Below are 13915 nucleotides of genomic sequence, written 5' to 3' on the forward strand. Positions count from 1 at the left end.
ATGGTTCTCGAGTACTACTTAATGTCATAGCCCTGCCTAATGTGACCACTCTGCTGATCCATCATCATGTCAGGTAATAGGATATGATCTTGCTGGATAAGCCCCGAGCCTTAGCTTTTGCATGGACTGGTGTTCGGTTCTCAGCATTGTTAAGTGACTACAAGTTCATCAAAGGAAGAGTTACTGTCATTAGGAATCTTTGGGATTGATTCACATCCCAGAAGCACAGTGGGATCAACCTGGGGCTACCTAAGCAGCGATTCAAAGAACCAAAACCCCATAGCTCCTGGCTCGGTTGCCAGCAGGCAGAGCCTGGCGCATAATGGTGCACTGGCCACCCAGGGACAGCTCACCACGTGCACGTGGTGGCTGAAGTGGGGGATCCGTGCATGAAGACGCCCCGTTTTGAGACCCACCTGCAGCCTGGAGGCAGGCTGCAGGAAGTTTAAACCCCCAGGCCCAAGGTTGCGCCCCTCCCCAATCCCATCCACCACCAACTACATGCTAACAACATATTACTCACACCACATTACCGGACTCCTTAAATAAGTGTAAAAAAAGTAAAAATTAGTGAATAACAGAAGGTCCATAAGCTTGTAGAATTTTTTTCCAAAAATTGTTTAATGTTTTGATGGGATAATAGGCTTAACAGTTCACATATTACATTTTCCTGCTGTGATTAAGAAGTAACTTATGAAATATTTTCATAGGAGAGTACAGGGGCAACTCTGCCAGCCACAAGGAGGGAGGTGCCTGTGTTGTTAGGAATTGATGGCCAGACTGTAAGAACAAGTATAGAAACAGGTTTTGGTCATCATTTGGTAGGAGGGGCTGATTCTGGGGGCAAAACCTCAAAGATAGTTTTAAACCTGAGGGATGTTCACTTTCAGAAATAGAAAGATGTGACTAGTTGTAAAGGGAGCAGTTCAGTTTAAGTAAGTGCAAAAACAAAGACAGACACTGTCCATTTGTCATTTTACTCCTTAAACGATGCCATCCACCATGCTGGACCCAACCAAAGCTAGCAGCCAGCAGCTTCTTCCAGGTCTCCCATATGGATGCAGGGGCCCAAGGGTTTGAGTCATCTCTGCTGCTTACCCAGGCAAATCAGCAGCGAGCTTCATGGGAAGCAGAACAGCTGGGACTGGAACCAGCCTTGGGTGCCCTGGACCACAGCACCACCCCAACTACATTAACTTCAAGGAAAGGGGTACAATAAACTCAAGAGTTCTTTTTAAGTGGCTATAAATGCTAAGCTCCATACAGATGCCTTACTAAGCATAGGTCTTTAGTAAAGGGTATGTAGTGATAGAATGTCTCAAGATAAGTGACATGCAGCGGAGCTCCCAGTGGGGGAGCAAGTCAGGTTGTTGAAATCCTATGTACCGTTGATGTCTCGCTAGCTCACCATAACCCTTAAAAATGAGAAAAAGTTAGACAAGACTAACTTGCTCAGTATACAAAAGAATGCCCTGTTTTAACCAAACTCAGACACGTAGAGCGGCTAAGTCTCCTTCATTCTGCACTGTCCTCAAGTTGCCCACTAGACTCAACACAATCATTCTACCCCATGAGAACATGGGGGCTCAGAAACAAGAAATTCACAGATGTTCTGATACAAGCTATGAGAGCAAAAATGCAGACGCCAAACCCCCAGATCGGAGGACCTTCCAGGGGGACGCATGCCTTTAAGGATGTCAATCACTACAAGGCACAGCGGGAGAGCAAGAGGGCAAAAAAGAGTTGGCCTGAAGGTTCTCACTGAAGGAGAGAACCAAGCCAAGGAACCGAAGGGGGGCTGTCCGAGCCGTGTGAAGAGGACATCTAGGGTTTTTTTTCCCCCTCTCCTCGTTCCTACCCATTGGTAAAAGCTCATCTACAACCCGGGGTGTTTCAGAGGGCGAAGCTTCGGGTCAGCCTCAGTCCTTATTGCCGTGCCAGGCGCTCGATTTTAACCCGCGACTAACTTTACACAGGACTGGGCAGAGAAGGCGGTACGGCTTGCGACAGGAGTGCAAACTCCGTGAAGCCAAACTGGAGCCTTCCGGACGGTAGCGACAACGGGACGGTTCTAAATAGAAGTGCAGCCGCGGCCGCCGAGCGAGTATGGCTGCACCGCGCGCCGGCGACGGCGGGGTGGGGCCGGGGCCGGGACAGGAGCTGCCGGGGCGGAGGGATGCCGGGGCGGAGGACGGCCGGGACAGGGGCTGCCGGGGCGGAGGGCTCCCGGGGCTGGGACAGGAGCTGCCGGGGCGGAGGGCTGCCGGGGCCGCGCTTCCTCCCCGCCCCGGCCCGTGAGGGAGACGCCCGAGCCTCCGCCCGCCACGTGACCCGCCGTGTTGTGGTCAGGCCCGCGTGGGTGGCGGGAGCCGCGGGAGGGCGGGGGCGGGGAGGAGGCAGGTCACGTGACGGGGTTTAAATCTCCCGCAGCCGGGGCCGCGGGGGCGCCAGTGCCGCGCGTCGAGCGGGAGCAGAGGAGGCGAGGGAGGAGGGCCAGAGAGGCAGTTGGAAGATGGCGGACGAGGCGGCGCTCGCCCTTCAGCCCGGCGGCTCCGCGTCGCCTGGGGCGGCCGAGAGGGAGGCCGCTCCGTCGCCTGCCGGGGAGCCGCTCCGCAAGAGGCCGCGGAGAGACGGTCCCGGCCTCGGGTGGAGCCCAGGCGAGCCGGGCGGGTCGGCCACCGAGCGTGAGGTGCCGGCGGCGGCGGCCGGGACCTGCCCGGCTGTGGCGGCGCTGTGGCGGGAGGCGCCGGCGGCGACGGGCGAGGAGCGAGAGGCCCAGGCTGCGGCAGTGGCCGGAGGAGGAGACAATGGGCCTGGTCTGCAGGGCCTATCCCGGGAGCCGCCGGCGGCCGAGGAGTTGTGCGAAGAAGACGACGACGACGACGAGGGCGAGGAGGAGGAAGAGGCGGCGGCGGCGATTGGGTACCGAGGTGCGCAAGGCGCGGGCGGCCGGCACTGCGCATCCCCTCCGCCTCCTCCCGGGGCCCCTCCTGGCGTCCGGCGGGGCGGCCCCGGGGCTCGGGGCGGCTCCGCGGCCATCCCCTCCCCGCCTCGGCCTGGGCACCGCCGGCCCGGCTGCCGGAGCTGCGCCCACGGGCTCCCCGTCTTCGCTCGGTCCGCGGCGCCGCTGAGCGGCCTTGCGTTCTACGCAGCCGCCGACGGTGCAAGCTCTCGGCCTCGGCTTTGGAAATAAGTTTGCTAATAATGCTTTTGTTGAACTTTTTTTTTTCTTTTTGGATACCTTTTACTCCTCCCCCTTCGGCAGTACACTTAGGACTGCAACTCTCGCCTGTCCCATTGGTCGACCTTTTGCAATTGTCTTTACAAACTGACACCTGTGCAGTTTTTTTTTTTTTCTTTTTTGAGAATCTTTTAAGCTTGCGGTTTTCCATGTAAAAGAGCAGAGTGGTTTTTTTGTGTTCATAACGTTCAAACTTTACAAAGCGGTTGTTTCTAAAGGCGTTCTTTTATGATGTAGTTAGTGGAGATAGGATAGATACTGCTTTTAGAGTACCTTTTCTTTCAGTCGTGCTCTTCAATAATGGGTATAAGTTAAATGAAATTTTTATGCCTATGCGTATTTCTTTTTGAGGGTTACATAATTTTCGATCTGAGAAGTTTCTCTGTCTTTATATGTAATCTGTGTCTGTAGGGGGATCACTGGGCCATTTGAAAAAGAAAAAGGTTCAGTTTGTGATTAGGGGCTGCATAGGTGAAACAGCTCCTTCTATCAGGTAGATCAACCAGCTGGTAAATATCCTCACGTTTCGAGGTGCTAAACTAAGGAGACCTCATAGTATTTAGAAACACAAGTTTAATACGGGAAGCAGATAAGGGCAGAGGTAGCTAAGTATGTTTAGGAATCTATAAAAGCCAGTAGTATTTGGGGGTCATTTGGATAGCTCTGATGTACTCCATTACTCGTGATTGATAACTGTTTTTTGTTTTAGCTTTTTAAAAAATAAACGTTTTTGGTAGACTGAAGCTTTGAGAAGCTGAGAAATATCTTGAGGATCTGCTGTAAGCAGTGACTATCTTTACCTGTTCAGCATGTATGTTAAATGCTGCTGTCATTGAAAATGGTTGCATCAGGACCACTGATAAATCTTCATATATTTTAGGTGCAGGTTGTCAACACCCTTGAATTTATTTTGGTTCCTTTTGCAGAAGATCTTCTGTTCAGTGATGAAATCATCACTAACGGCTTTCATTCCTGTGAGAGTGATGAAGATGATAGGGCCTCACACGCCAGCTCTAGTGACTGGACCCCAAGGCCACGGATAGGTATGGGTCAGCTCTGACTTTTCTTGTTGTCTTTTATGCCCTCTTTAGCTGTCCCTTTAATGGGTTGAAGTTTTTAGGTACATGAAAGGATTTTAATAAGTTTGTTTCTAAGGCATATATAATGCCAAGTTTTTTTTTTTCTTTTAAATATAAAAATTGTGGGAAACCAGCTGTTGTTTTTTCACATTATAGATTGTGTAAATTGAACTAGGCATCTCTTCCTCCACTTACTCATCATTTTATTGTGGTGAAATCATTCAAAATCCATTTTTTTTTTTTAATTATTTTCTTCAGTTGAAAGGGGTGGGCATTTGGCATAAAGGTTAAGGTTCAGCTTGGGTGTTTGTCATCCCGTATGTGAGTGCCTGCGTGTAAATCCTGGCTTTACTCCTGCTTCGGGCTTCTTGCTCATGCACAGCCTTGGAGGCAGCACGTGGAGGGTCCAGCATGGTTTTCTGCTACCCTTGTAGAAGACTTGATTGAGTTCTTGACTCCTGAATGCAGCCTGGCACAGCTGTGACTGGGGCTTGAACCAGCAGAGGAGAGCACTTGTTCCCCACCTTTTAAAGTTGAGGAAAACAGGGCCCGGCAGTGTGGCCTAGCGGCTTAAGTCCTCGCCTTGAACGTGCCGGGATCCCATATGGGCACCGGTTCTAGCCCCGCTTCCCATCCAGCTCCCTGCTTGTGGTCTGGGAAGGCAGTCGAGGATGGCCCAGAGTACTGGGACCCTGCGCCTGCGTGGGAGACCCGGAAGAGGTTTCTGGTTCCCGGCTTCGGATCGGCACAGCACCGGCTGTTGTGGTCACTTGGGGAGTGAATCATCGGATGGAGGATCTTCCTCTCTGTCTCTCCTCCTCTCTGTATATCTGACTTTGTAATCAAAATAAATACATATTTAAAAAAAACCTTATTAAAAAAGTTGAGGAAAACAGTGTATTTTCGATATAGATTGTCAACTCATTGTACAGTAAATGCCAGAACTTTACTCCTAATGATAACTTAGCACCTGCTAATCAGCTATTTCCTATTATCTCCCACTGTTCTTTGTTTAAACACTCAGGGCTGTGGAAGTTGGCCTCCACTGTTTCTCAGACAACAAGATTATTTTACATTTTCAGTTCTTTCATTTGTAGTATTCTTGTGGAATGCTTTTCTTCCAGTTAGGGTGTCTTCCTCCTTTGTTTCATATCCTTTATGTATATATTTATTTTTCCTTAATCCTTAAAACTTTCATTATGTTTTCCCCCCACCCCACAAGGTTTATTTATTTGAAAGATTCCCCAAGTGTTCCCAATGTCCTGGACTGGGCCAGACTGAAACCAGGAGCTTCTTCCAGGGTCTCCCACATGGGTGCAGGGGCCCAAAAACTTGGGCCATTTTCCACTGCTTTCGCAGGCACATTAATAAGAAGCTGGAAGGAAGTAGAGCAGTCAGGACTCATACCAGTGTCTGTCTGTATGCCAGCAGTGCAGGTGGTGAATTTACTTACTGTGCCACAATGCTGACCCCTGTGTCATATTTGTGTTGTTTTTTAGTTGAAGTATACACTGTATGAGGGCAGGAGTTGTTGACTTTTACATTACTTGTTAGTGCTAAGTATTTTATTAAATATATGAATGAAATTGCAAAGCAGTTTTAAGTAAAGAAGATTTTCAGATTTCAAAGGCTTTACATAGTTATCTTGAAAGTAGTTTTTTGATTGTCCTGTTACTTTTTTAAACTGTTTGACTTTTTTTTTTTTTAAGGATTTATTTATTTTGAAAGACAGAGTGGCAGAGACCAAACTTCTGTCCGCTGATTTCACTGTGCATGTGACTAAAACAGCCAGGACTGAGCCAGGCTGAAGCCAGGAGGCAGGAACTCAATCGCCCATGTAGGTACAGGAGCCTGTAGTACTTGGGCCCTGACATGCTACCTTCCTAGGCACGTTAGCAGGCAGCTGGATTTGAAGTGAAACAACTGATACTCTGATGTTGAGGTGGCAGCTTAACCTGCTGACATTTTTAAACATTGATGGTTCTTATTTAATATTGTAATATTTATTGTATTTTTTTTTGGCTTTTTCAAGCTAGGAAAGTGATCTGAATAACATTGGGATAAAAGAAAATTATGAATGGTTAAAACATCAGGATTTTAAGATCAAAATTGGGGTGGCATTGTGGCACAGTGGGTTAAGGTGCCACTTGGTGTGTCCTCCAGTGTCCCAGCCAGTCACTGTTCTGTAAATGCCTGCCAGTGTAAGGCCCAGATGCTCCACTTCAGTCCAGTTTCTTGCTAATATACCAGGACAGGGAGGTTCATTTGAAAGACCAGCTCCTGGCTTTGGCCTAGTTCACTTCTGGCTGTAGTGGGCCATGGGATGGTGAGCCAGTGGATGGAAGATCTCTTGTCTGCCTTTCAAATAAGTAAGCAGATCTTTGGGAAAAGGATCAAATTGAAGGATGGATGTCCTTGTGAAGTGGTTAAGCTGCACTTGGGATGCCTGAATTTGTTGATTAGAGTGCCTATGTTCAAGCCTTCCTATCCAGTTTCCCATCAGTGTGCACTGTGAGAGGCAGCAAGTAATTTTCAAGTGTGTGGGTCCTTGCCGTCCACACAGGAAACAAGGATGGAGTTCTGGCTGTTGGCTTTGGTCTGGCCCAAACCCAACTGTCATGGGCATTTGAAAAGTAAATCAGCAGGTGAAAGAGATGTGTGTGTGTGTGTATGTTTCTCTATGGCTCTGCTTTTCTAATACAACTTTAAAAATAGGTCAGATTGAAGATTATTACTGGATTTAAAAAGATGGTAGTTACATATATTTTTTGCCCTTCTGTCTAGTGATTTTGAATAATAGCTTTCAGTGCTGATAGTCTTTTCTGTGTTGATTTGTGAAACTCTTGCGTAAACAATTTTTGTTGTATTTGTACTGTGTGTTTCTAGATTCTCAACACAAAAAGTTTGGCGATTAGTTTGACCCAAACTGTATACTTGGAACTTTGGGGTTGGAGAAGCCCTCAACTCTTGATTAGATCTCTATAATCTTACTGCTTTTTAGTATTGACTGAGTTTGTCTGAGGATGAAATAACTTTAAATTATATAAGCTTATTTTGCAAAAACAAAACTTTATAGATTGCCACCTCATTACTTCAGAAAATAGGAAATTTTGAATGACTGGAAGTAAGTTTGATGTAAGTCTTTTTTCCCCTTCATATAGGTCCATATACTTTTGTTCAGCAACATCTCATGATTGGCACGGATCCTCGAACAATTCTTAAAGATTTACTACCAGAAACAATTCCTCCACCTGAATTGGATGATATGACACTGTGGCAGATTGTTGTTAATATTCTTTCAGAACCACCAAAAAGGAAAAAAAGAAAAGATATTAATACGATTGAAGATGCTGTGAAATTACTGCAAGAGTGCAAAAAAGTGATAGTTCTAACTGGAGCTGGGGTATGTAAAGTATAAGACACTGGTGGGTGTGGGAGTTTGTATATATGTTATTTCTTAAACTTTTTGCAATAAAGTCACGTTTTTCTGGTTTGGAATTTATTCTGACGTCATAGTGGATGTTTGATAATTGCCAAAAACTCAAGTTCTCAACAGCAGTGGTTAAGTTGTCTTAATTTTTTAAGAAATTTGTGTAACAGCCTTAAATATTTGCTTTTATTTGCTAAAGTTAGGTAAGTGGAAATAAGGCAAGATTTTAGCCACTAAAGATCGCTGAAGGAGATGCTGCAAATTATGATTCTGCTTGCAAAGTTCTGTCGGGGTCTGTTGAGGAAACTGCATATTTGTTTAGTCGTCTTGGAGAAGCTAGAAACTTAACATCTAGAAGTAAAGAAGTTAGCAGTTAGCATTGGAAAAGTAACAGGTTCCTTTATATATATATATATATATATATATATATATATATATATGTATATATATATATATATGTATGTTTACTTCTGGTTGAAAGACAAATTTTACAGAGAGAGGAGGAGAGCCAAAGAAGTCTTCCATTGTTGGGTCACTCTTCAGTGACCACAGTGGTCAGAGCTGAGCCGACTCGAAGCCAGGAACCTCTTCTGGGTCTCACGTGGGTTCAGCGCCCAAGGCTTTAGCCATCTTGTACTGCTTTTCCAGGCCACAAGCAGGGAGCTGATCAGAAGTAGAGCATCGAAACAATGAGGAAATAATAGTCTTACCCACTTTCCTGTAGCCCTTGAACCTTTTTACCTTAATTAACTATGTAAAGATTGTCAAAAATATAATTTAAGAAATGGGATAAAAAGAGAAAAAGTGGAACAGCAGGGATGTGAATCAGCACCCATATGGACGCCAGCACTCCAGGTGGAGGGTTAGCTTTGTATGCCACTGGGCTGGACTCAGGTTTCTACTTTCTGCCCATTTCAAATTGAGATACAATGATTGTTAGTGGCTTGAGAGTTTTCTTTTTTGTATAGGAAGAGATCTTCAGTCAGTTTTCACTATCAGATGGCTACAGTGGATGGGGCTGGATCAGGACAGTCGGGAGCTCCTTCCAGGTCCCCTACATGTGCTATCCTTAGCTGCTTCCCAGGCACATTAGCAGTGCTCTGGATCAGAAGTGGAGCAACCGGGCCCATTGTGATAGCCTAGTGGTTAAATCCTCTTGCATGTGCTGGAATCCTATATGGGTGCCAGTTTGTGTCCTCTTCCCATCCAGCTCTGTGCCTGTGGCCTGGGAAAGCAGTAGAGGATGGCCCAAAGCTATGGGACCCTGCACCTGCATGGGAGACCATAAAGAAACTCCTGGCTCCTGGCTTCGGATCAATTGGCTCAGCTCTGGTCGTTGTGGCTGCTTGTGGAGTAAGCCAGAAGACGGAGATCTTTCTTTTTCTTCTTCCCTCTGTAGATCTGTCTTTCCAAATAAATAAATCTTAAAGCAAGTTGAGCAACCAGGATATGAACCACTTGCCAGTAAGGGATGCCAGTATCACAGGTTGTGGGTTTACCTGCTGTGTCATAATCCCAGCCTCCATTTTTCATTTTACTCATGTGTGAGTGTTGTATATGAGAAAAATAGGGTTTCCTGATATTATGTTAGCAGTCAGGGCTATTGATGAAGTAAAATTCAGTAAGTTTTTCCTTCCTTTTTTAGTTGCAAAAGGGTAAACGATCAAGACTGGTTATGTTTTGCTCTCAGATGTAGTTTAGATAAGTTTTAATATGAAGTCAGAGTGGTGTCAACTGGTAGATTGTGAAATGAGAGAGAACTTGGCATTTCAGGTTAAGCTGCTGCCTGCAGTGCTAGAGTCTCATATGGACATTGGTTTGTGTCCTATCTGCTCTACTTCTCAGTCAGCTCCCTGCTAATGGGCCTGGGAAGGCAGCAGATGACCTAAGTCAGTTGTTGGACCTCTGCACCCACATAGGAGACCTAGATGAAGCTTCTGCCTCCTTACTTAAGCCTGGCAGAGCACCAACCTTTACAACCATCTGGGAAGTGGACCAATAGATAGAAGATCTCTCTCCATCTGTGTCATGGCTTTTCAGTAAATGTCATTTCAACAAAGTGAAAGTTAAAAGTTAGATGATGTAGTTTTTATTTATTTTAAAAGTTTATGCTAAAAGAACTTCTATCCACTGGTTTCTTCTTCAAATATGGCAGGAGGAAATGAGTGGTCAGAATTCCATTAGTCATCACCAATATCCTGCAGCATCTGCTCAGCAGAAAGCTGGACTCAGGAGTGGAGCCTGCATTTAAATCCATACACTCCAGGCTGGGGTGAGGGCGTCTCAACTCAGCATTTTAACCAGTAAGCCTAATGGCCATCCCTGTAACAGTTCTTTATCTTATTTATTATTTGTATCTTAAGAAGTTTTTTTAATTTGAAAGATAGCAACATGCAAAAATTTGTATCTGCTGCTTCAATTTCCCAGTGGCTCGCTGTAACCAGGGCAGAACCAGTCAGGAGGCAGGAGCTCATCCTAGTCATGGATTGTCTTCATTGTTTTCCCAGGCAGATTAGCAGGAAGCTGGATGAGAAGCTGAGCAGCTCAGATTTGAAGCAGCAAACTGGTTATGTTCGTCGTGCCATAACTCTGGCCACTATAATATAGATTTTAAAGAAAACAAATTTGGTATTGAAGACAGTGTTGACCATATGAAGACTTTATTTGGAAATACTTGCCCAATAGAAATTCTTGCTTTCTTAAGAAAAAAAAAAATGTATTTTTTTAAAAATGCCATACATTAAAAATATATATGTGTGTGTATGTGTGTGTGAATTGATATATTTTAGATTTCTTTACAGAAAGAACAGAGGTTTTCCATCTGTTGGTTCACTCCCCACGTGGATGCAATGTCCAGAGCTGAGCTGATCTGATGCCAGGAGCTTCTGGATCTCCCACAAGGGTACGAAGCCCTAAGGCCTTTTGCCATCCTCCACTGTTCTTTGAGGCCACAGACAGCTGGATTGGAAGTGGACCGGGGCATGAATCAGCACTCATAGGGGATACTGGTGCTGCAGGCAGGGGATTAACCTGTTGAGCCACTGTATTGGCTCCTAGCTAGAATATATTTTGAAGTGGTTGATTTCTCAGGTTGCAGTTGTTTTAACTTGTTGGTTGAATCCTTAGAGGCTTAAAATTAGCTGAATTGTTGCCGAAGTTGTGACAGAACAAGTGAAGCCAGTATTTGTGGTGCTGGCATCCAACTTTTGGTCTGGTTCCCTATTGATGTACCTTAAAAAGCAGTTGAGGATGGCTCTTGGGCTCCCTGTACCCGCATGGGATTGGCTCACGGCTTCTGGCTTTGGACCAGCCCAACTCTGGGCATTGCAGGAGTGAACCAATGGATTGAAGATGACTGTCTCTTCTGTCTGTGACTTTGCCTTAAAAAAGAAAAAAAGAAAAACTAGCTTGATTTAAAATTTCTTATTTCCCTTAAAAACAGAATATGTGTTATTTTAATTATTTGAGTGTTTGTCTATTTGTAATTAGGATATCATTTCTATTTCTGTTTCCTAAAAGAAGTTTGAAACTACAGGTTGTTTTTTTTCCAGCTCCCCCATAATTGTATGGTAAGAGAACTAGTAATTGTAAAGGTAGAACATTTAATTAAATGAATTATGCCATGCACATTTCAGGTTTCTGTATCGTGTGGAATACCTGACTTCAGGTCAAGAGATGGTATTTATGCTCGCCTTGCAGTAGATTTCCCAGATCTTCCAGATCCTCAAGCAATGTTTGATATTGAATATTTCAGAAAGGATCCACGGCCGTTCTTCAAGTTTGCAAAGGTACTATGAGCTTTTCTAGTTGTTTCTTTGGTCTCCTCTCATGAGACAGCATTTTGTTTAGTAAACTGGGTGCTACCACTGTGGTGCAGTTAAGATATCTTTATTATTCAGAGGAACAGTTCTGTGTTTTTAACATTTAAACTTCAATTATGGTCTTTTTTTTCTGGTTGTTAAAGGTTTGTAGGCCATATAAAGATAATAACTTTTGATTTTTAATACTGTGTAAGTTCATAAAGTTATTAGCTTTGTTACATTTTGTAGTGGTCGGGTTAACCTGGCAACCCCTGAGGTTTTGCCTGAAATACTCTTTGCCCTTAGGAGTGGTGAAGATGCTTAGAATGTCAACAAATTGGAAAGGTACCTTTTTCCTCTGAGTCTCGCTGTTAACATCCATTTGAGAAGTTACTGGTCATATGAGGTTATATGTTGATGTGTGCTGTGGGAGACAATGTATTGTAGCAACTTAGTACAGAAAACGATTTTTATTTTTTATGAAATATTAGCAAGCATTGGTTATATATGGAAGTAACAGTACTGTTGCTACCAGGTTAAATGGCAGTTTGAAATTTTCACTTCGGTGTAGTTACAAGGAAGTTAAAAATCATATGGTTCACATTGCATTTTACAGAGACTTGCTCTAGTGTAAAGCTTAATAATGCATTTTACCGTGCCAAAAATACTTCATCATTAAGAATTTAGTTTTTCAATGTCTTCTGGAAAGAAATTGTGAAGTTATTTTAAGTTGAAAATATAAGGGAAGGTTCAAAAAGTTCATAGAAAATTAAACTAAAACACAAAACTGATTTTTTGCAAAAAGTTGAAGTCCATGCATAGTGTTTTCATAATACTCATTTTTCATGTTGGAAAGGGTATTTTGTGTTATAATTTAATGAAGCTGAGAATTAGTGAAATGAGTTTTTGTTGTTTTTTGACATAATTAGGGTAAAAAGTTTCAAGCACTACAGGAAGATGGGCAAGACAATTAGTTCCGTATTATTTCCTTAATATATCTGATGTAAAAGGGGATTTTAAGGGAGAAGCCCCACCCAGTTTCCCACCCACCCCAGGTCCCAGATGTGGGGCATGCTCCGAGGGTCTTGCTCAAGTGGTTTTCATAGTTCAACAGTTCTGAGTTGCTGCCACTCTCGCCACTCCAAGCACGGTGAGGTCGTTGGAGAATCCACTGATTGACATAGTCCATCTTAGAGTCTCTGTTTGCCCAGTATTTTCATTGCCAACATATAGCTGAGGTGGTTGATTGACTTGTTCTGTCCTCTGTATTTTGATGGTTAGGGTTCTGAGTCTGGAAGCTCGATTGGTGGGGATCCCCAAAGAAACTTTGTCTGAGGTGTTCCCAGACCTGATTCTTGTATGTACTAGCAAGCACAGGGCTTGACACAGTCCATCGTCCCAATCAGCTGGTGGTTGCAATTGCTGGGTTGGTTCTGTTTTCAGCCCCGACTTCCACTGGAACCAATGGATGTTGCAGTCCAGCCTGGATCTGCCCAGCATATACTCGGCCCTCACTTAAACCAGTGGGAGCTGCAGCCTAGTCAGAGCAACCCTCAATAACCCCCACCAGGCCCACCCCCTACCCTGGTTTGCCAGTGTGTGTAGCAGACTAGTCCAGTCTGTCCCACATCCCATTTGGCTCTCATACATGTCAATGGGTATTAAAGCCTTGTTCCATCTGAACAGCTCAACTATCCAGCCCTCACGGATGTTGTTGGCTGTCCCTCTGTCTAGCCACCCCAGCCCCTGTCCTAGTTTTCGTACCCTCCCATGGGAGTGCTAAACCAAGAGGGAGGAGCCCACTATTGCCCTCCCAGGCCACTCCCACACCCAGATTATGCACTCTCCAGGTGGTTCTGTGGTTTAACTTGACAGAATTAGCCCCCAGTGCCAGCTTCTGCCAGCTGATTCTGTGGCTAAGCCCAAACAACCCTCACCCACTCTACTTGTAGATTGCACTAGTAGGAATAATCAGCCCAGCCTGGCTTTTCCCTGATGTAGTCCACATGAGGCCCACTGGTGTTGTAGCCCTGCCTAGTCTGGTCTGCCCCCATCCCAGCTCACGCTCTCCAGTGGGAGTAGCTGTCCAGCAAGGGAACCACCGCTTATTCTCCCTGCCGGCTCTGCCCCCTCCCTTCCTGGTTCTCACGTGTGCTGGTTGGGCCTGTGGTCACATCTGGCACAGGCAACCTCACCTTGGCATTCCGTATTGTGCACTGGTTTTTGTCGCAACCGAATCTGGTTCGACCCACACTCTGTTCTGGTGCTTGGATTTGCCAGTGGATGACGTGAACTGATTCAGTCTGGTCTGCTCCTGACCCATGCCAAATGTATACCAGTGGACACGTTCCATGGCCTATTCTGG

At 45.2% G+C, this 13915-nt stretch overlaps 1 protein-coding gene across 3 annotated transcripts in view; it reads left to right on the forward strand.

The window, feature by feature from the left end:
• Positions 1-13915, forward strand: part of SIRT1 (sirtuin 1) — a 108759-nt gene that overhangs the window by 74438 nt on the left and 20406 nt on the right. Inside the window, exons 1-4 of one of the 3 annotated variants that reach the window (XM_004583423.4) lie at positions 2433-2930; positions 4168-4284; positions 7482-7723; positions 11386-11538. In XM_004583423.4, coding sequence (XP_004583480.2) covers positions 2513-2930; positions 4168-4284; positions 7482-7723; positions 11386-11538 — 930 coding nt within the window. In that variant the 5' untranslated portion in view covers positions 2433-2512. Of the gene's footprint in view, positions 1-2432; positions 2931-4167; positions 4285-7481; positions 7724-11385; positions 11539-13915 lie in introns of those variants that run through there. The other 2 variants (XM_058671694.1, XM_036495735.2) reach the window with 2 other exon arrangements.

Source organism: Ochotona princeps, chromosome 13, assembly GCF_030435755.1.
Source record: "Ochotona princeps isolate mOchPri1 chromosome 13, mOchPri1.hap1, whole genome shotgun sequence".
Lineage (NCBI taxonomy): Eukaryota > Metazoa > Chordata > Mammalia > Lagomorpha > Ochotonidae > Ochotona > Ochotona princeps.